Source organism: Equus przewalskii, chromosome 17, assembly GCF_037783145.1.
Source record: "Equus przewalskii isolate Varuska chromosome 17, EquPr2, whole genome shotgun sequence".
Lineage (NCBI taxonomy): Eukaryota > Metazoa > Chordata > Mammalia > Perissodactyla > Equidae > Equus > Equus przewalskii.
Window position 1 is genome coordinate 157,521 of NC_091847.1, and position 22,378 is coordinate 179,898.

The following is a 22,378-nucleotide window of genomic DNA, read 5'->3' on the forward strand; positions in this document are numbered from 1 at the left end:
GCTTAGAGGCTGGTCATCCCTCTGCTGGCGACTGTTCTGGACAGGGCCGACACCAAGAACTAACAAGCCAGGACAAGTCAGCCCCTCTCACCCCATGGCGCCCTCGTGGGTGATCTACAGGGTGGGCTGTGCTGAGTGTGGACAGTGTGGACATAGTGAGGGCTGCTAGAGCCAGAGACTGCCCCTGGCACTGTAACCGTTAAATGCAGCCTCTATTCAGGCCCAGCACAGGGCCGCGGCTCACTGCTGAGAGCTCCCATGGGAGGAGGGGGCCCAGCGGGTCTGACCTGGGGTGCCAGGACAGGGTTCCTTTGGTCGGAGGACTGGTCCCTGAGGGGAGGGTGAAGTGCCCCTTTGCTGTGGGGCGTATGACAGGGCAGATGGAGAGGGGCATCTCGATGGAGTGGGAGGACCCAGTCCTGTCTTCTGAAGATCTGCACTCCCACCCTCTTCCCACCTGACCAGCTGGTAGCTCAGGGGACAGGTCCTAAGCTGGCCACAGAGAGGGAGGATGGAAAGCAGGCTCCATCCAGGCCGGGCGGGTGTTGCTCTCAGAGTGAGAGCGGCCCCGTCGCATCGCCGGCATGGATGGGACTTCCCCTTCTCCCCACATGCACCCCCAGGCCTGGGACAGGGCGGCCTAGGGACTGGCAGCGGACGCTCACTCAGCTTCACATCCACGTTCCTGCAGGTGCCACCCAGCCGAGCCCCAGGCCAGCATGGGGCCTCACCCCACGTTTCTTCTTCTGCCTTCAAGACCCAGCTCCACACTCCACAGGGGAGAGGCAGCTGCACAGGGGCCTCCGTCCCCCAGACATGTCCTTGTAGCAGAGCAGAGGGCGTTTGAGGGAGAAGGAGGTCAAAGAGTTAAGGCTCTTCGCGGAGGGACGTTCCTGGGGATGAGAGAGAAGCCCACTCGGGCCCAGAGACTTGAGCAGGCAGCGGCCTCCATGGAGGGGCCCTGATTCGCTCTCCTGGAGGTGGCCTGGGTCACACGCCGCAGCCTGAAGGCCAGAGGAGGCCCCTTAGCCAGAGAAGCACGTGGTGAGCATCTGCCGTCTGCGGAGCGTGCACAGGGCACTGTGGGACTCCGAGGAGAAGCTCTTCAGCCCGGCTGGAGAAGAGTCCACAGAGCAGGGGGCCAGCTGGGACGAGACAGGGGAGCACAGGACAGTTGTGGGAATGTGGGGACAGTGAGATGAGTTCAGGTGGACGGAAGGGGTGGAGGTCACGCAGTCAGACACAGCCTGGAGGACCCAGCAAACAGCTCCCCGGGTGGTTGGCAGGTCGTCCAGGACAGGGAGATCCACCCTCAGCAGAGCTCTGGGGTGACGCCAGGCCCAGACAGACAGGCTGCAGGTCCTTGTCAGTCACACCCACACCACAGAAGGGGCTCTCTGCTGCCCCTGAGGTCCTCTCTCCTCCCCATGCTCCCGTCAAAACTGACCTCCGCCTTTCTTCACCAGAGCCGACGCTCCTCCCAGCATCTCTGCCCTCCTCGGCCCCTGATCCTGCTGCAGAGCTCTGAGGGGAGGAGGGAAGTGGCTGCGCCTGCACCCCTGGGCCCAGTGCCCTGCTCCTGGCTCCTGTTCATCTCACGTCTCACTCCAAGGCCTCTTCCTGCAGGGGAGCCACACCCTGTGAACACCCTAGAGGACTTCAGCGTCCGCACACTCTATGACAAGCTTGAGGACCAGAGCCTGCACTTGGTGGCCCAGCTGAGCAAGCACAGGAGCGACGCACTGGCCTTCTACAGGGGCGCCAGCCAGCAACTCCAGGGGCTCAAGGTCAGCCCCAATTCCCAGACAACCAAGCCACTATCATCCCCACTGCCCTGGGGAACAGCCACTCAGCCCCATCTGGAAATTGCCTGAGCCAAGAAGGACACTCATAATGCAGCCCTGGTTCTTCCAGGACTTTCTGCAGGGCCTCAGCATGACCGAGCGGCAAGATATGGGCAGAGGTGGAGACCTGGAGATGGGAGCCAAAGCCACTGCCAGGACAGACACTGGGCAGAGAGAGGAATGGTGCAGTGGTCACACTGCGGCTTCTCCAAGGGTGCGCTGGCAGCATCCTCTAGGTGAGAGGCAGGGCCTCGGGGTGGGGCTGTGACACTAGCTGGAAAGTCACAATATTAACTCTAACTTTGTAGAGCGCCTGACTGTGCATCTCACATTTACCATCTCGCCTGGTGTTCAGCACTCCTGTGCAGTAACTGACAGCATCGACCCTGAGCACCGAAGACTGTTCTGGGCCCAGGGAGGGGCGTGATTTGCGAGGGAGGGGAGACTCCGATGCCTCATGTCAGAGTGAGGTCTGGCCCAGCTCTCCTGCTGCCATGCCCACCGCCGTGCTCTAGGGCTGGCCTTGTGCAGGGCGCCAGGGTGACAGGGGCCCAAAGGCTCTTGGCAGTCTCCCTAGTTTATACTTTAGCTTTGTTTTTCTAAATGGCAAAAGTCATACACACCCCTTACAAGTGTTCCATTAGTGCAGAAAGTATATAAATGGGAAGCTGGAATCCACTTGCCCCGGCAGCCCGGCAGCCCCACAGGTCTGTAAGTGAATATTCTGAACGTTCATTTGCTCTTTTGTGAACCCCATGGAAGGCCCCTCCCACAACAGCTGATTCTCTGAAATGCTCCTGCCCCCAGGTGACTCTAGAGCTTTTCCTGGTTGTCGAGGCTTCTTCCTGCAGGACGTGGGGGTTGAGCTTCGCTGCAGGGAAGCACGTGTTCAGTGCCCACTGAGGCTCCCAGAGTGTGGCAGGACGGGGATGGTGTGGAGGGACATCCCTGGCCGTCTGCATGCTCTCTGGCTTCAGCCAAACTCAGAGATTACAGAGTCCAAAACCACGCATCACCCTGGGCAGTTCTGGCGGACGACAGCTGTGGGTGTGCAGTCCCCCAGCTACCCCTAAATGGCCCTCATGTCCACATGTTTGGGCCACTGAACAAAGCACAGCTCCGACTGCCATTGAGGGTGACCCTGCCTTCATGTTGTAAGTGGTCTGAGTCCGTCACCCCACTTTGCTTCTGGCCCCTCTCCCACCCTGTGAGTGCCCAGCAGGGGCCAGCCTGGGGAGGGAAGGGCGTCCGCAGCTGCTGTGTGCAAGGCCGTGTCATAGTCCCCGCAGGCAGGGAAGTCCAGAACTTAGGGCTCTGTGGTCCCCTCACCCAGCAACTCTGACCAGCCAGTCCCACCCTCAGCTCCCACTGGCAGTGGCTGCACACTGCCGGAGACTCTGCAAGCCCCTCCTGTGCTCTGAGACAGGGGGAGTGTTCGTGCCTCCCTGGCCAGGATCTGTGGGCGCTGGAGGAGACTGTTCCCTTCTAGGAACAAACAGCCGTGGGCTCAGCAAGGACTCCCCAGCCCCATAGCGTGATCCGTGAAGGCCTAACCTCAAGGCAGGAAAATCCAAGGTCGTTGCCGCAGGTCATCCATGTTTGAATCCACACCTCAGCATAAAAACAGCTGATCTTCCGTCTCCTGGAGCAGGTTGTCAGACAGCAGATTGTTGGCTTCTTAGAAACCAGTGGGTTGCAACTAGCATTAAAAAAATAAACTAGAAAGGAATAAAATTGAAACTATTGGAAGTAACACATGTATAAAAGCTAGTCTTGCTTCCCACAGCTCTCCTTGCTGTTTACACACACACACAGGAAGGTAGGAGCGATGAAGTCTTAGTGGGTTTGGTTCAGAAGTTTGGAAGCCACTGTCTGGGAGGAAGGCTAATAGTAGGAGAGCCTGCCCCTCGGTTCTGTGCACAGCGCCCTGGGGCTCTTGGGGGCTCTGAGACCCCAGATTCGGAGGGCGCTGTCTTCTGCAGCCCCGCGCTGTTGTAAACTCTGGGCAACCATTACCTCATTTAACCCACTCAGTTGTCACGGGAAACCTCTGAGTGATATTGTCATCATCTCCATTTTATAAAGGAGGGCACTATGGCCTAATGAGGCTAAAGTTCCCACCCAAAAGTCACACAGAGAGTGACAGAGCCAGTCCTGATCTCTGCTCCATCCCTGACGCGCCCATATGCCCCTAGCTAAAGGGCATAAAGGAACTCAGCTCACTAGCCCGAGGGCCCGTCACTCACCACCAGGCTCCAGTTCCCGGAGCCCGGGCACAGTCCTTCCCACGGAGCTCCCTGGCCCTTTTGGGGAGGCGGGCTGGCCAGCCCGGCCTGGGGTCTCATCCCTTGTTCCTCAGTGTAGATCACTCTCCACAAAGGGGTGTTTGGGGCTGAGGTCCAGGCACTTGTGTCACTTTTTGCATGAGTGCAGTCCTGGAATAAGGGGGCCATCTGTCCTCATCAGCCTTCCAGAACCCAGCCCCAGGGATGAAGAGTCAGGGAACAGGTCAGACAGATGCCAGAGACCCTCCCTGGTTTGTGTGTGTGTGATGAATGTGCATGTGTGCATGTGTGTGAGTGTGTTGTGTGTGCACTGCCTATGTGTGCATGTATGTGGTATGTGTGTGTGTGGTGTGCATGTTTGTGTGTGGCCTGTGGAACCCTGGAGACCAAGCCATGATGCCAAGAACCTTCCTTGATCTTCTCTCCAAACCATTCCCCCTTCCTAAATTTCTCAGCCATACACTTCTAGGCTGGGACATGTGGCCAAGTGATCATGAGTAAGAGAAGGACAAAGAAAGCTGCTTTCCTCGGAAATTCACCTGAGACTAAGCTGTAAACCTCTCTGTCCTGAAGACCCTCTCCATGGGCGCAGAGGGAGCTGGGTGTGGAGGGCTGAGTGAAGCCTACTCCATTCCCAGCTACTGCTAACTGAAGCCAACGATTTCAACTTTTTCTTTGTGGGGGGCACTTTTTTCCAAAAAAGTTATGTGATGAAGTTTTGGCAAATTAAAAAGAAAAAAGCAGTTAATCAACACTTTGGCGAAATTATCCTACAACCCAGAAAACTCTCTCCGGGTGGGTCTTCCAGGAAGTGTCACTGCGCAGCCAGGGGAGACCGTGCCGAGCCACGGCACTGCCCAGGCCGGGGTGTCGTGGGTGGCCTGGGAGACATGCAAGCAGAACACAGCACTTAGAAGCATAGAGCAGTCACAGGTAGCAGATTAGAAGCATAACTAAAAGATGGGTAGATCTGTAAACATGTCTGTGCTTAAAAAAACTAAGAAACAGAGTGAGATGTGTAGGAAGGGAAGAGACCCTGTATAAAAATGGAACCACTCATACACAGAACACCATGAAGGGTTCGTCATGGTTCATTCCACATACACGTAGCACACTGGAGCGACTGCCTGAAGGAAAGAGAGTGATGGAAGTGGGGTCTGGGATGAGAGAGAAACATAAAATAAAGAGGCGAGAGACACACACAACCACACACGAGCCTCCGAAAACAGGGACGAGTGAAGTCAGTGTTAGGCGGGGCATCTGTGGTCAGACAAGATGATGTGTCTGAGGTCCTTCTCCTTGTCCTTCCCCAGGCGGCACCCCCAGCATGTCTCCACTGGGCTTTCAGTCGAAGCTCGACAGAATGATTGCGGCCCTGGCATCTGCACTTTCTCACGCACGTGGGCAACCAGCCAGGGCCCAGCAGAAAGGTGACAGATTCCCCAAGGGCCTGTGTGTACAGAACAACTACCCTGTCAGTCTGACCCCATGGAGATTCAGTAGACACACACAAGCGTGCACACGCTCACACTCACATGCATGTGCACACTATACACAACCACACACATGCACAATTACATTCACACATGCAATGCACCACACACTCAGGCCATATATTCACACTCCACATATGCAAACACATGCACTCACACACAGGTACATGACCACACACATGCACACATTCCCACTCTTACAGACTACACACATTCACATGTGCACATACATCACACACTCACACATGACATACACATACACACATTACACCACACACTCACATTCACTCAGGCCTCACACCCTGCAGGTGGCCCTGCACTCTGGCCTGAAACCCAGGTGCGCGACCTGTGCTCATAGGTTCACCCCTGGCTTCGGCTCTGGATCTCCTCCGAGACGATTGTGGGAGACAATCTTCCCAGCCTGCTAGCTGATCTGGCCCCTCACACAGAGCCCGGGAGGGAAGCACAGCAGTGTCACAGGGAAGGAGGGTGCAGAGGGCCTCTGTCAAGGAGTACCCACACGGTGCACTCACAGCGCAATAGGGCAGCATCTGTGGTGGCACGTGTCCTCGAGGGGCCTAGAGGCAGTAAAAAGGGAAACCACAAGCCCTTAGCGGGCACTTGGGACCCCCAGGAGTGTCAGGCCGTCTGTAGCCGGGCCACACTGAGACATGCAATCACAAGCTCAGATCAGCGCACGTGGCTGTGTTGGTGAGCAGCGCTGCCCTCATTCATCACTGTGCTCTTCTGGGCCCAGAGCCGAAGAAAACTTACAGGACTGTCCATTCTTCCTAGGCCTCCGCTCAGGGGGGTGAACAGCCTCTTCCCTCCTGTCAACAAGACCCTCAACTGGTGAGTGACACGCTCCTGAAGTCCCGGCCTCAGCCCTCGGATGAGGAGCATCAAAGTGCAAGGTGGGGGCTGGCAGTGGCACCAAGGTCCCCCGCAGCCGTGTTCTTAGGGGTGGCCCTTAGCTCCCTGGCACTGAGAATCTTAGTTTCATTCATAACCAGAAACTGATTTAAAGCCTTAACCCGCTCAAATCCAGTGACAAGTGTCCGGGGCTCCCTGCCCACAGTAACCACCACTTTGTCTGCCGAGGGGTTCGCTGACGTGAGTGACTTGTCAGAACTCAGGTCATTTATTCGGGTTGTTCCCATCATGGGAGTGAGACCACATTCACTCTGGCTGACCCACCCCTCCTTGTCCCACTCCCTCCTCTGGTGCACATCTCTTCTGGGGAAGCTGTGTGGGCTCTGTTCTTCCTCCGAGCTGACTCCGAGGCTAGTGGTGGCTTGTGTGCTTGTGTTGACTGCATCTCTATCCATGTGTTTAGATGCACAGTCTGCTCTCCCCTGCATCCTCTTTTAATAATGATGAGGTAACAGTGGCTGCCAACAACGGCTGCCGGCTGTATTTACTGCTGCTGAGATGAGCACTTTATCTGCTTTCTACTTTAACCCTCACAACCGCCCCATGAAGTAGACACCGCCATCGCTAACTGCATTGAAAAGATGAGGAAACAGGCTCAGAGGTGAAGTTAAGGACGGAGCGGGGGTTCTAGCCCAGGAGGTCTGGCTCTCAGAGCCCACCCTGACTGCTTCTTTGCGCTGACTTCCCCTCTAATCCCTCAACCAAAGCCTCAGTCAACCCTTTCTCCCAGAAACATCTCTATTGATTTTCTTTTTGAAGGCGCCTAGGAAGCTTATACAAATAATTAAAGTCTCCTGCAGGCCAGGGGAGAGAAATCTAGACTCTCCTGCTGAAGTCCCAGGGCCTGGGGTCCCTGGAAGATCAGGGGCTCCAGAAAGAAGGGTCAGGAAAGGAAAGGCAAGTTCAGGATCCCTGAGACCTGGACTCCAGACTGGTTCTGCCCTGAACGCTGTGGATCTTGAGCAAAGCCTTTCCCACCAGCTCCATGAGCTACAGCGTGAGGATACTGTCACTCAGCAGATGTTTATTGCTGTCTCTGACGCAGGGCTGGAGGCGTCAGGAAGAACAAATGATTCTAATAAAAGGTTCTGGAGGTTTAAAGAAGTCTGCAAGGATCAAGAAAGGCTTTGTGACAGTCGTACCATTTAAGACAGGCTGTACAGCAAGGTTGGGGCCCCAAGGGCCAGCGGTGTGGGGAAAGGGTGTTCCTGGAGGGGTGGTGCTGACAGGGACGTGGAGGTGACACAGCCCAGTTCTGGCTCATGGACTGAGACCGTTCCAGAGGCCCAAAGGCTCCCTGGAGACAATGCAGCCCTCTCATTTCAAGGTGTGGACACTAAGATTAAGACGTAGAACTGAGTTGCCCAAGGTGTCTCTGGAGAGTACCGCAATGTGTTGGCCAGGGTCCCAGCACGAAGCGGCTGGTAGCTTCTAGATGAAAAACTTGATGACAATGTAATACGGGGCGATGTATAAAGGTGTGGGCAGATACATGTAACCACGCAGGTCAGTGCAGTTCCCTAGGGTGACCTCACAATTCCCTAAGCCTGAAAGACAGAGAGCAGTGACTGGAGCACAGAAGGGGCACCATGTGGAGAGGCCCTGACGGCCGCAGCCTTCAGCAGTGCAAAGCCAGCCTGACGTAGGGAAGGGGAGAAAATCCTTCCCCTCTACCCACCTCAGATTCTCTGCCTGGGTCCCTGTAAATTAGACTGACAAAAGGCAGATCAACAGGAGAAAGACAAACCGCAGTGCAGTGGCGTGTGCCTGGCCCAGACACATGGAGCCCGGGGATGAGCGGCTCAGAGGGGTGGTTGGAACTGGGGCTCAAGTAGCCGCTTAACCAAAGAACGATAACTCTGTAGAGAAGTGAAGACAAAGAAAAGGACTTTGAGCATCCAGGGGGGCAAACTGTGAGAAGGTAAACATGAGAGGGACGCGTGGCAGGTGTGGGCTGGTTTAGCAGGGTTTTGTGTAGGTTCTTCTGATGCCGTCTCTGCGCTGAAAGGATCTAGAGTTGACTCTGGTGACCAGCTTGTGTCCTTCCTGGTAGAGAGGGGAGGGGGACACCTTTAAAATGTTCGTCCTGCTCTTAGGCAAAGAGGGGAGGGCGGACACCTCTCTTGTATCTGCTGTTTCTCAAGTGCCTTCAGCTCAAAATGCTCCTTATGCCAAGTTGGCATATTTCAGGGTGGCATACCTGTCACTGAGCGATCACTCACCTGTGAGGCAGTGAAGCCTGTGGGGGTGCATTAGTCTAGCTTCAGGGAACCTAAGGGTTTGTCAGTTTCTCCTTCACTTTAACATCTCGTCCTTCTCTAATCTCAGACACCTCGGGGAGGAGTTAAAAGTGGCCAATGTCTTTTTTATTCTGGTAGGGGGGATGTACAAGTGGGCAGCAGAGGCCCAAAAGGGTGCCTCTCCTCCTCTTATTCCAGCCCCCAGAAGACCCCAGGACCTGGACGGCTCCGTCAGGGTAATGCCACAGGAGGGGACACTGAGAGCCCAGTTTCCGGACACAGGCACGGAGCCTTTCCTGAGCTGCAGGTAGGAGCCCAGCTCTGTGACCCAAGTCCTCTCCACATCAGAGGGCGCCTGGCCCACCGCATCCTCCAGCCCCTCACCCCACATGGGTTTGGCGCAGTCCAGCTGTCCCATCTCCTACCTGCTTGTTACCTACGCACCGTAGGCCACTCTGGGAGACAGAAAGCAAGTATAACATTGAGAAAAGTGACTGGGAAGAGATTTTGTGGAGAAAGAAATTAGGATTGGAGACCACTGGTCAAGAAATCACTCGTGGGGCTGGCCCCGTGGCCGAGTGGTTAAGTTTGCGCGCTCCACTGCAGGCGGCCCAGTGTTTCGTTAGTTCGAATCCTGGGCGCGGACATGGCACTGCTCATCAGACCACGCTGAGGCAGCGTCCCACATGCCACAACTAGAAGGACCCACAACGAAGAATACACAACTATGTACCGGGGGGCTTTGGGGAGAAAAAGGAAAAAAATAAAATCTTTAAAAAAAAAAAAAAAAAGAAATCACTCGTTCCATCAACAAGTGTTCATTGACTGTTAGAATACTCACAAGGGCTGGCGTGGAGCCTGTGCAGGTTTAAAAGAATTTTCACAACAATGGGAAAAATCCCAAAGGACAGCAACAATAGATATGATCACATAATAATGTAAAACAGGATTCTCTAGGTCAAAAATTGACCATTAATAGATACTTTTACTCTATTAGAAAAATATGTAAATGGTCCCACGAAAAGGAAATACAAAGAAGTAAAATTATAAGAAAAATGTTGACAGAATCTGAAAAACGTTCACTACACTAGATGCCTTTTTTAATCTACCTAAAATGTTTCACAGAGTCCTCAGTGCTTGTGAGGATTAAAGAGATGGACATCCCCCCATGCAGCTGGTGGAAGGGCAAAAAGTTAAAACCTTTCTGGAAAGCAATCTGGCAATTTGTATCAAAAGCCTCTAAAATATTCCTTCCGTTTGACTCAGTATCTCCAGGTCTAAGAAGCTCTCTCAGGGAAATAATTTTTTTTTTCTTAAAGATTGTCATCTGAGCTAACATCTGTTGCCAATTTTTTCTTTTTTTTCTTCTTCTTCCCAAAGCCCCCTCAGGACATAGTTGTATATTCTAGTTGTAGGTCCTTCTGGCTGTGCTATTTGGGACGCCGCCGCAGCATGGCCTCATGAGCAGGCCTCATGAGCAGGCCATGTCTGCACCCAGGATCTGAACTCGTGAAACCCTGGGTTGCTGAAGCGGAGCACGCAAACTTAACCACTCGGCCACGGGGCCGGCCCCATGGAAATAATTTTTAAATGCAAGCAAACATGAAGAAACATATTAATTGCAATTTTTTGTAATATAAAAATAAATGGAGCTGACCTAAACTTCCAATAATATAAGAGTTATCTGAATTATGGTAGAGACCTATCATGAAATATTAATGCTTCTACTAAAAATGATGGTATAGAGAAGTTTTAATGTCTTTAAAGTAAAAGATGAGGACAGAGAATTGCATATATGGCAGAGTTTCATATGTATCTGCGTATCTTAAAAGGAGAGAAAAGAACAGCAGAGAAAGAGAGGGCCTTGGAGGCGGAGCGAGCCCAGACAAGGGAGGGAGAAAGACTGCAGTGTGAGAGCGAGGACTGGCAGATGGGTTAGCCTGTGCGGCAGGACCAACCACGCAAAACCTCAGCAGTCCACAAGAGTAAGTGTCAGCCTCAGCTGATCGGTCCAGCTCGCCCGGCAGCTACAGTTCCAGATCCCAGCAGGGTGTGTGCGTTTGGCAGGGCCCCAGCTCTAAGCTGGGCTTGCCTGGGGCGCTGTAGTGGGCTAGTCTGGACACATCCTTCTCATGGCCGTGGCAGAATCCCAGAAGGCTTTGAGGCCCAGGCTCAGGCCTGGCACAGTGACTTCTGCCTATCCTAATGGCCAGAGCAAGTCAGAAGCTGGAACCCAGCATCAAGGGGTGAGAAAAATGCTCCCCCAGTGGGAGGGCACAGAGAGGGGCAAAGATCAGGGCCCTCAGCACAGCCTACCTCAGTGGATTAGGATGCCATTAATGCACTCATTCAGATGCTTACATATTATATTTACTAATATTCCACTCTGAACAAGGGTTCGCTTTCAAATTAGAAAAATGAAATTTGGGAGACTTTTTGTTCTGGCATATTTTTGTTTTTCATTGTCTTTTTAATCAAAAGATACTAGGGCAGATCTGTGTGAAAGGGAAGAGAAATGGGAAGTAAACCTATGAAACATAGTTTTTTGTCAACAGAGCAGCCTCAGAAATCCCTGTTTGGCTCACTCGCTTACAAGTGACCCTGCTTCTAAAGGTGCAGCACGTCCTCCGGCTCTCGCTGGCGCGGCTCCCGCGTGCACGTGCAGCCGGGTGAGCACGGACTGAGGAACTCTTTCTATGAGAAGAGCACTTGTTCCTTTTCCCACTTCATGAAGGTGAAATAGCAGATCCCGGGACAGCTCGTGACACTTGAGCGGCATGACGTGGGGAGCCACTGCTGTCCAAAATGCACGCTAACTATTTTATCCCTCATTCCCACGAACGAAGCCATGATTAGTTTTCTTTCTGCCAAATACGCAGGGAGCCACATCAGTGCCCAAGTAGAGCCGAAAGAAAAGGCGTTCTTTCCTGAGAGCCTCCTCTGAGCCAGGCCCCGGGCTCACACCGCTGTCACCAAGAAGCCCATCTGATCCTCAGTGGCCTTTGAGACATGCCTTCCTCTCCCACTCGGTGGTCAGACATGAAGGTTGAGCTCAGAAACGGGAAGGAACTTTGCCCAGGAGAGTTTCAAATCCCATCCTATCCACATCAAAACCGTGTGCTGTTTCTTCCGTTTCATGCTGCCTGACCTCATTCAGCATCACAAATGGGGCAGAGGAAGGACATCTTGCCCTTAGCTCCCCGTGCTCTTCCATGGCGTTTCCAGGCTGAGGGGCTGAGTGTGAGGGAGAAGCGGACTCACAGCCGTGACAAACCCCACTCCCCCACCCCCCCCACCCCCGCTGAGGGGACTGGCAGTCAGTCAGCAGGCAGCCTCAGAGTCCACTCTCATTCCAGACATTGAGAACCATGCACATGCTGCAAAGCACCACCTGTAAATGGACACTACTAGACAGTACTTGAAACTTCTACCTCCCTATTTCTTCACTTCTCCTTGATGTTTCCCATCTGTTTGCCTCTCGGCACTGCTTTCCTGGTGACTCCCTCACAAGTTTCTACAGACTCACTGTGGCTAGGCCTATGTGTGATCCATCAATCACATTGCTATGCTCTTGACATTGTTTCATTTCTAGATTTCTCTTTATTTCCATAATGTTCTTGTTCTTGCCTTATGGACACTATTCCTTCTTTTGTCTTTCTTCACGCTTTAAACATGTTTATATGACAGTCATGCTTATATCTTTATATGACAATCATGCTTAGATCTCACTGTTATCTCTAGTTTCTTGGGTATATTTTCATTGTGTCTACTGGCTCTCTCACCATTGTTTGTGTTTTCACCTTCAGTGGGACTGTCCTCTGTGCGGGCCTCCCTGTGGAGCAATTGTGGTTGTCTCTACTCGCATGCTATAGGGTTCCTTGCTTTCCGTCCTGTTTGTAGATTAGTTTCCACATCTCCCACCTGGGTAGAGAGTTCCGGCCTCCTGCAGGGTGCTGCACAGCCCCATGGTTCCAATTTCTCACATCAGTTCTGTTCCAACCTCAGCCCTGAACAAGAAGCCTGCTCAGCCACGGGGCTATGTGCACAGCCAGATGCAGGCTTTTTATTCCAGTTAAGAGAAGGGACAGCCAATTCTTGGGTCCAGACTTGAAGCAGGCAGCGCTGGACCAGTTCCCACCATAAATGGGCTTGTGGCCTCAAGGCCTGCCAAAGTGGGGAGTTAACGCCTCAGCCTCTAAGGAGGAATACCCACATGCCACATGCCTTCAACTCCCTCCTACCTCTGACTTGTCTCTTCATCTCCTCACTCCCATTCAAATGTGGTCCTGCATTTGTATTTTTATTTACTTATTTATTTATTTATTCATTTATTTATTTATTTTATTTCCGGAAGACTGGCCCTGAGCTAACATCTGTGCCCATCCTCCTCTACTTTATATGTGGGATGCCTGCCACAGCATGGCTTGATAAGTAGTGTGTAGGTCTGTGTCCAGGATCTGAACAGGCAAACCCCAAGTTGCCAAAGCAGCATGCAAACTTAACCACTGTGCCACTAGGCCAGACCCTGTGAATTTGTATTTGTATTTTGTCTGGCATTTCATGTATGGAGCAAAAGGTAGGCTTTCTGTGACAGCTGAGTTCACCCTGCTATCAGACGTTGTGTTAACTCATGGGATGCCCCACAGATAGCTCAATTTAATATGTTCAAAAGCAAACCCATCAGCATCCACAATGTCCTATGAACTCTTGGATCCTTGCTTCTATCTTTCTGCTTCATGACCCTTAGCACATGACTTTCATCTTGATGGTCACTTATGGTCACAAGATGGCTGCTGGAAGGGCCAAAACGTAAAAGGGCACACAGGCCAACTAAATGAGCTCTCTTTCTAAAGAGGATTTCCAGAATCCATCCCTGCAACAACTTTCTTTTACATCTCATTGGCCAAAACTTAGTCATATGGTAATCTCTATATACAAGAGACTCTGAGATAAGCAGTTGTTCAGTTGGGCACAAGACACTCCCAACAAATTGAGTTCTATTAATAACGAAGTCTCTGCCAGGAGTGATGTCAGCATCATGGTGGAGTGAGCTGCCCCAGTAACCTCTCCTCCAACATACAATGAAAAGGACATCCATACTCTGAGAGAGGACATGCAGACACAACACAAAAAACGTCTGAGAGACCCACGCAGTCATGCAACAGAGGGTGGAGAGGCTGGGCCCCTCAGAGGAGGTGGAATGGGGTAAGAGAAAACTTCACTCCCTTCCCTAAAGACTGCAATCCAGGACCGCAGGAGGTCTACAAGAGGGAAGGAATGGGGGAGGGGATGTTTGTTCACAGGAACATCAAAGGTCAGTGGTCGGCTGTTGCAGCCTAGAGGGAAGCCCCCTATGGGGGTGAAAGCTATCATGAGGCTCATCAAGCCAGCACCCCAGGAGAGCAGATGGTGAGGGCAGAGCAAGAAAATCCCAAGAGCACGCAGGAGAAGGCACCCCTCACCAACCCACACAGCACCAGCTCCAGAGCCTGGGATCTTGGCTGAAGGTAGAGGGCTCAGAATACGTGGATCTTGACCCCAACCCAGTGGCGATAGGTGGTAACTGCTACCAAAAAACCAGGATGTCAAAAAACAGAGCTACACCCTCTAGCAATATCAAACATTACATTAGATCTCCAGACCAGAGAGAAAACGATAAGTACCCAGAAATCAGTCCCAAGGACACAGAAATGTACAACATAAATGACAAAGAATTTAAAATAGCTGTCATCAAAAAACTCAATGAGTTAAAAGAGAATGTAGAGCAACAAATCAACAAGTTCAGCAGCTACTTCACAAAAGAGATTGCAACTATAAAGAAGAATCAATCAGAAATATTAGAGATGAAAGACACAATGAAAGAAATAAAACAAAATATGGATTCTCTGAACACTTTAGCAGACACCATAGAGGAGCATATCAGCATAATCGAAGATAGACATGTTGAAATACTCCAGATAGAGGAGGAGAAAGAACTAAGACTGAAAAGAAGTGAAGAAAGTCTCTGAGAAATATCTGACTCAATAAGAAATGCAACATAAGAATTATAGGTATTCGAGAAGGAGAATAAGCAGAAAGCTTGTTCAAAGAAATGATAGCAGAGAACTTCCCAAACCCAGGGAAGGAGACGGAAATCCATTTGGAAGAAGCTATCTGATCTCCTAAATATGTCAATGTGAAAAGACCTATGGCAAGGCATATAGTAGTGAAACTGGCAAAAGCGAACAACAAAGAATATTAAGGGCAGCAAGGCAGAAGAAAATAACCTATAAAGGAACCCCTATCAGGCTTTCAGCAGATTTCTCTGCAGAAACCATACAGGCTAGGAGAGACTGGAGTGACATATTCAAATCTTTGAAGGACAAAAGCTTTCAGCCATGAATACTCTATCCAGCAAAAATATCCTTCAGATATGATGGAGAAATAAAAACTTTCCCAGAGAAACATAAGCTAAGGGAGTTCATAGTCACAAGACGCCCCCTACAAGAAATCCTCAAGAAGGTCCTCATACCTGAAAAAAAGAAGGCGGGGGGAGAAAGGGATTAAAAAGCACAAAGTAAGGAGATAAATAGGTAGACAGGATCAGAGCAGGATAGCAAATACTCAAGTATAGCATTAAAGACAAAGGGAAGGAAAACACCAAAAACAAAGATAAGCTTGTTGTTTTAACCACAAAGTCATAACACAAGATGGAATAAGATGTGAGAAAAACAACTTAGGAGGGGATGAGGGGAGAGACCAAATTAATTTAGTCTAAGGAAACAAGAGGCCCTCAGAAAAGAAAATCTTATCCACGAGATTTTGCATACAAATCTCATGGTAACCACTAAAGAAAAAAGCAGAACAGAGATACCAATAATAAATCAGGAGAAAACAAAGAAACACATCGTAAAAAACTATATAACTCAAGTGGTAGACCAAAATGCAGGATGAGAAACAAAGGAAATGCAGGAGAACCAGAAAACAAGTGATAATATGACAGCATTAAGCCCTCGTATATTGATAATCTCCTTAAATGTAAATGCATTGAATTCTCCAATAAAAAGACACAGAGTGGCGAGATGGATTAAAGAACAAGACCCAACAATATGCTGCCTCCAGGAAACACATCTCAGCTCCGATGACAAACACAGGCTCAGAGTGAAGGGATGGAAGATGATACTTTAAGCTAATGACAAACAAAAGAAAGCAGGTGTTGCCATCCTTCTATCAGACAAAGCAGACTTCAAGATAACACAGATAAAGAGAGACAAAGAGGGGCAGTATATAATGATCAAAGGGACACTCCATCAAGAAGAAATAATACATAAATATCTATGTACCCAACACAGGAGCACCAAAGTACATAAAGCAACTATTAACAAACCTAAAAGAAGATATTAATAATAACACAATAATAGTAGGGGATCTCAACACTACACTGACATCAATGGATAGATCATCCAGACAGAAAATCAACAAGCAAACGGTGGAATTAAATGAAGAGCTAGACCAGTTGGACTTAATAGACATATATAGGACACTCCACCCAAAAACAGCAGAATACACATTCTTCTCAAGTGTGCACAGAACATTCTCAAGGATAGACTATATGTTGAGAAATAAGGAAAGCCTCAATAAATTTAAGAAGATTGAAATAATAACAAGCATCTTTTCTGATCACAATGCTATAAAGATAGAAATCAATTACAAGGAAAATGCTGACATAAGGACAAAGATGTGGAGACTAAACAACATGCTATTGAATAAGCAATGGATAATTGAAGAAATTAAAGGAGAAATCAAAAAATGTCTGAAGACAAATGAAAATATACCATGCCAACTCATATGGGATGCAGCAAAAGCCATATTAAGAGGAAAATTCATCACACTATAGGCTCACTTTAACAAACAAGAAAAATCCCAAATGAGCAATCTCAAACTACACCTAAGTGAATTAGAAAAAGAAGAACAAACAAAGCCCAAATTCAAGAGAAGAAGAGAAATAGTAAAAATCAGAGCAGAAATAAATGCTATCGAAACAAAAAAGTCAGTAGAAAGGATCGATGAAATAAAGAGCTGTTTCTTTGAGAGGGTAAATAAAATTGACAAACCCTTAGCCACACTTACAAAGAAAAAATGAGAGAAAGCTCAGATAAATAAAATTAGAAGTGAAAGAGGAGAAATAACAACAGATACCACAGAAATATAATGGATTATAAGAAAATACTACAAAAAACTATATGTTAACAAAATGGAGAATCTAGAGGAAATGGATAAATTCATAGACTCGTACAACTTCCCAAAGCTGAATCAAGAAGAAATAGATAATCTGAATAGACCAATCACAGTAAAGAGACTGAAACAGTAATCAAAAGCATCCCAAAGAATAAAAGCCCAGGACCAGATGGCTTCCCTGGGGAATTCTACCAAACTTTCAGAGAGGATTTAATACCTATCCTTCTCAAGTTATTCCAAAAAATCAGGGAAGATGGAACACTTCCTAACACATTCTACGAGGCCAACATCACTCTGATACCAAAGCCTGACAAGGACAACACAAAAAAGGAAAATTACAGGCCAATATCACTGATGAACATAGAAGCAAAAATCCTTAACAAAATATTGGCAGCCCGAATACAGCAATACATCAAAAAGATCATACATCATGATCAAGTGGGATTTATTCTACGGACACAGGGATGGTTCAACATCTGCAAATCGATCAATGTGATATATCACATCCACAAAATGATGAATAAAAACCACATGATCATCTCAACAGATGGAGAGAAAGCATTTGACAAGCTACAACAGCCATTTATGATAAAAAAATTCTTAACAAAATGATGATAGAAGGAAATTACCTCAACATAATAAAGGCATGACAAACCCACAGCCAACATCATACTCAACGGGAAAAAGCTGAACGCAATCCCTCTGAGAACAGGGACAAGACAAGGATGCCCACTATCACCACTCATTCAACAGAGTACTGGAGGTTTTGGCCAGAGCAATTAGGCAAGAGAAAGGAATAAAAGGAATCCAAATAGGGAATGAAGAAATGAAACTCTCGCTGTTTGCAGATGACATGATCTTATATATAGAAAACCCTAACGAATCCATCAGAAACTATTAGAAATAATTAACAACTACAGTAAATTTGTGGGGTACAAAATCAACTTACAAACATCAGTTGCATTTCTGCACTCTAACAACGAACTTATGGAAAGAGAACTCAAGAATACAACTCCCTTTACAATTGCAACAAAAAGAATAAAGCACCTAGGAATAAATATAACCAAGGAGGTGAAGGATTTATACAATGAAAACTATAAGACATTATTGAAAGAAATAGATAATGACATAAAGAGATGGAAAGAGATTCCATGCACATGGATTGGAAGAATAAACATAGTTAAAATGTCCATCCTACCCAAAGTAATCTACAGATTCAGTGCAATCCCAATCAGAATCCCAATGACATTCTTCACGGAAATAGAACAAAGAATCCTAAAATTCATATAGGGCAACCAAAGACCCTGAATTGCTAAGAAAAAAACAAGAACGAAGTTGGAGGCATCACAATCCCTGACTTCAAAATGTACTACAAAGCCATAGTGATCAAAACAGCATGGTACTGGTACGAAAACAGACACACAAATCAATGGAACAGAACTGAAAGCCCAGAAATAAACCTGCACATCTATGGACAGCTAATCTTCGACAAAGGTGCCAAGAACATACAATGGAGAAAAGACAGTCTCTTCAGTGAATGGTGTCAGGAAAACTGGACAGCCACATGCCAATGAATGAAGGTAGACCATTATCTCACACGATACACAAAAATAAACTCAAAATGGATCAAAGACTTGAAGATAAGTCCTGAAACCATAAAACTCCTGGAAGATAATATAGGTAGAACACTCTTTGACATCGAACTTAAAAGCATCTTTTTGAATACCATGTCTTCTCAGACAAGAGAAACAAAAGAAAAAATAAACAAGTGGGAGTTCATCAGACTAAAGAGCTTCTGCAAAGCAAAAGAAACTAGGATCAAAACAAAGAGACAACCCACCAACTGGGAGAAAACATTTGCAAATCATATATCTGATAAGGGGTTAATCTCCATAATATATAAGGAACTCACACATCTGAACAACAAAAACTGAAACAGCCTGATAAAAAAAAATGGGCAGAGGAGATGAATAGACATTTTTCCAAAGAAGATACACAGATGGCTAATAAACACATGAAAAGATGTTCAACATCACTAATCATCAGGGAAATGCAAATCAAAACTACACTAAGATACCACCTAACAGTAAAATGGCTGTAATCACTAAGACTAAAAATAACGAATGTTGGAGAGGTTGTAGAGAAAAGGAAACCCTTGTACACTACTGGTGGGAATGCAAACTGGTGCAGCCACCAGGGAAAACAATATGGAGATTCCTCAAAAAACTAAAAATAGAAATACCATATGACCCAGCTATCCCACTACTGGGTATCTACCCAAAAAACTCAAAATCAACAATCCAAAGTAACATATGCACCCCCATGTTCATTGCAGCACTATTCACAATAGCCAAGACATGGAAGCAATCCAAGCGCCCATCAACTGATAACTGGATGAAGAAGATGTGGTTTATATATACAATGGAACACTACTCAGCCATAAAAAAAGACAAAAATCATCCCATTTGCAACAACATGGATGGACCTGGAGGGAATTATGCTAAGTGAAATAAGCCAGACTGAGAAAGACGAACACCACATGATTTCACCCGTATGTGGAAGATAAACTCATGGACAAAGAAAACAGTTCAGTGTTTACTAGGGGAAGGGGGTTGGGGATGGGCACAGCAGGTGAAGGGGAGCACTTAAGTGGTGACGGACAAGAAATAATGTACAACTGAAATTTCACAGTGATGTAAACTATTATGAATTCAAATTTTAAAATTTTAAAAATTAAAAACATCCCCCCAAAAATTACAAATTGCAAACAAAAGTCTCTGCCACTATAGCTGAGACTAGCATGCCAGGCCCCTCATGGCCTGCCATCCCCAGCTCCTACCTCCATTTCTACAGCATCATCTCCTTCCACTTTTCCAAACAAATTCCATGCTGCCACCAAACTGAACTTTGTCTACTTCCCACAACAAGCTGAACATCCCCTCCAGTAACACTCATCATTCGTAAGTCCTTATCTTATGTCTACCATTCTTGACAGACTGTAAACCCCATGGAAGTTCACTAATGGAGTTCCAGAACTGACCATTGGCTTGACACATACTGGGGGCTCAATAAATCTTTCCTTACTTATCAGTGGATGGATGGATGAGTGGATGGACAGACTGACAGATGGATGAATTTTCCCTGTGCGCTCTCATATGAGTGAATGGATGGATGGAGGACTGACAGATGGAGGAATGTTCCCTGTGCTCTCTCATATGAGTAAATGGATGGATGGATGGATAGATGGATGGATGGACCAACAGATGGACAAATGTTCCCTGTGCTGTCTCATATGAGTGGATGGATGGATGGATGGATGGGAGGATGGATGGATAGATGGATGGGCTGACTGACAGGTGGAGAAATGTTTCTTATACTCTTTCATATCTTTGTGTTTTCATACATGCTGTTCCCTTTACCTAGCATGCCTTTCTCCCTTCGTCCGCCCAGCTAATTCCTATTGATCACTAAAATCATTGAGATGTCCTCTCTCTCCAGAAAGCTCTCCCTTACCACACCTCCCTGGGTTAGGTGTCCTGCTTTTCGTTCCTGTAGCCCCTGTGCATTCCTCTACAAAGCCTTTACTATGCTGGAATGTAGGTCTGGGTTTACTTGTCTTTAGGCTCTGAGCTCCTTCAGAGCAGACCCGACTTCACTCTTACCCAGTGCTGATCCCACTGTCTGGGAGAGGAGCTCAATGGATTTTTAATGAAATTGGAATAAAAGTAAAAGTAATGAAGACTCTACGTCCCTTGTTTCTAGAGAAAGATATGGCAGGTGGAAGACATCATGGACGAACTGAATAAAGAGTTCTTCCAGCTCACTGCTCAAGCCCTAGAGCTCCAGAAAGAAGAGCACCAGCCAGACCACCTGCCCCCAAGGAAACACAGTACATTTGCGGTAAGCCCAGCAGGTCACCATCTCAGCTCCCGCGGAGTCCACAGAGAGCTGGGGCTCATGGTGTGGGGCTCACGGAGTCCAGCCCCTTCCATAGAACAACCAGCTCTGACCAGAAAGCCCACCAGCCAAAGTCCGGCTTTGCTTGTTTGGTTTGGCAAATGGATCCAGAGACAGGGAAGCACACTCAATTAGTAGAAGAATGGCCGGGAAAGATTGAGGAAGGGCATGAAAAAGGGAGCAATAAAAATAGCTATTCAGATGCAGCGTAAATAGTAGCACATGGTTCTGGAACAAGGAGTTTTCCAGGAGATGCATCATTCATCTAGATTGTCCCCCGTCCTGAACCAGGCTTCTGAAGGTGTCGACATAGGGAAGGTTGGAGAGGAATAAGCAAGGGATAGAAGTGATCATTCAGTTGTGTCTTCATGAGCTCAGTAAAATGTTATTTACTAAAGCAGGCGGCCAACTTGCAGACCTTAGTTTTGCCGGTTTGATTTTTTAAATACTGCATTAAAACACCATTTCTTTTGACCTGAGTTCTTGGCACCCCCTTGACTTTTGCCCAAGCCCAGGGCCTCCCTTGTCCCAGCCTCATCCCTGCCTTCCTGAGCTGCTCAGAATGGACAACACTCTGGATGGTGGAGGGCGGGGTGGGCACCTCCTCTCACCAGCTTCCTGGAGCAGACATCTGTGCCGGGACACCTGTGTTACCAAGGATCCCCTCTTCATGACCAGGGAGAGCTGCCACAGCGACCTGAGCCACCTGCCGCAGTGACCCTGGGAGGGGGCCCAGGGGCTGGTGATGGGGAGAGCTGCGATGCTCCCTGAGTTCAGAGAATTCCATGAGAACATCTTGTGTGCCTGGGCCTTGATGTTGGGAGGTCTGGAAAAATCAGTTCTTCTTAGTCAACTGACCTTTCTTTTAAGACTAAATGGCAATAAAGGCACCCATGCTCTTGTCGATGAAAATAATCCATAACCAATCTATAAATGAAAATTTGGGTGAGTTTATTCTGAGCTGAAATCTGAGACCATGGCCCAGGGCCTTTCTTCCCGAAAGAAGAAAGGGCACCAAAGAAGTGAGGTATACAGAGTGGTTATATACCCCCAAACAGGCTGTTTCACATATGATTGAAATGTCCCTCCCACAATAGTCACAAGATTGCCCTGTCAGCCACAGCGCTTAATGGACACAGCAGGTAGTGGGTCTGCTCTCTCGGAGGGCATAACAGGAGGCAAGTCTATTGTCTTGAGCTGGGTGGTCACAGGTGAGCCCAGCAATCAGTTTCTAGCCTAAGGAAAGATGCTTAATCCTTAAAGAAATGCCAACGTTGGGAGGGGGAGGGAAGTTGCACTTTTATCTCAAGGGCCTTTGCTCTTGCCATAGGGAATATCTAAAGCAGACATACAATGCATGCTCAATGGCCTCGGTCAGGCCCTTTTGGAAAGACAAGGTCAGGCCACAT

At 48.2% G+C, this 22,378-nt stretch overlaps 1 protein-coding gene across 6 annotated transcripts in view; it reads left to right on the plus strand.

The window, feature by feature from the left end:
• Positions 1-22,378, plus strand: part of LOC139076720 (uncharacterized) — a 30,611-nt gene that overhangs the window by 5,986 nt on the left and 2,247 nt on the right. For 2 of the 6 annotated variants that reach the window (XM_070580899.1, XM_070580900.1), the window contains 3 exons: positions 1,627-1,787; positions 1,915-2,080; positions 5,443-6,411. In XM_070580899.1, coding sequence (XP_070437000.1) covers positions 1,627-1,787; positions 1,915-2,080; positions 5,443-6,050 — 935 coding nt within the window. In that variant the 3' untranslated portion in view covers positions 6,051-6,411. The other 4 variants (XM_070580901.1, XM_070580903.1, XM_070580904.1 and 1 more) reach the window with 4 other exon arrangements.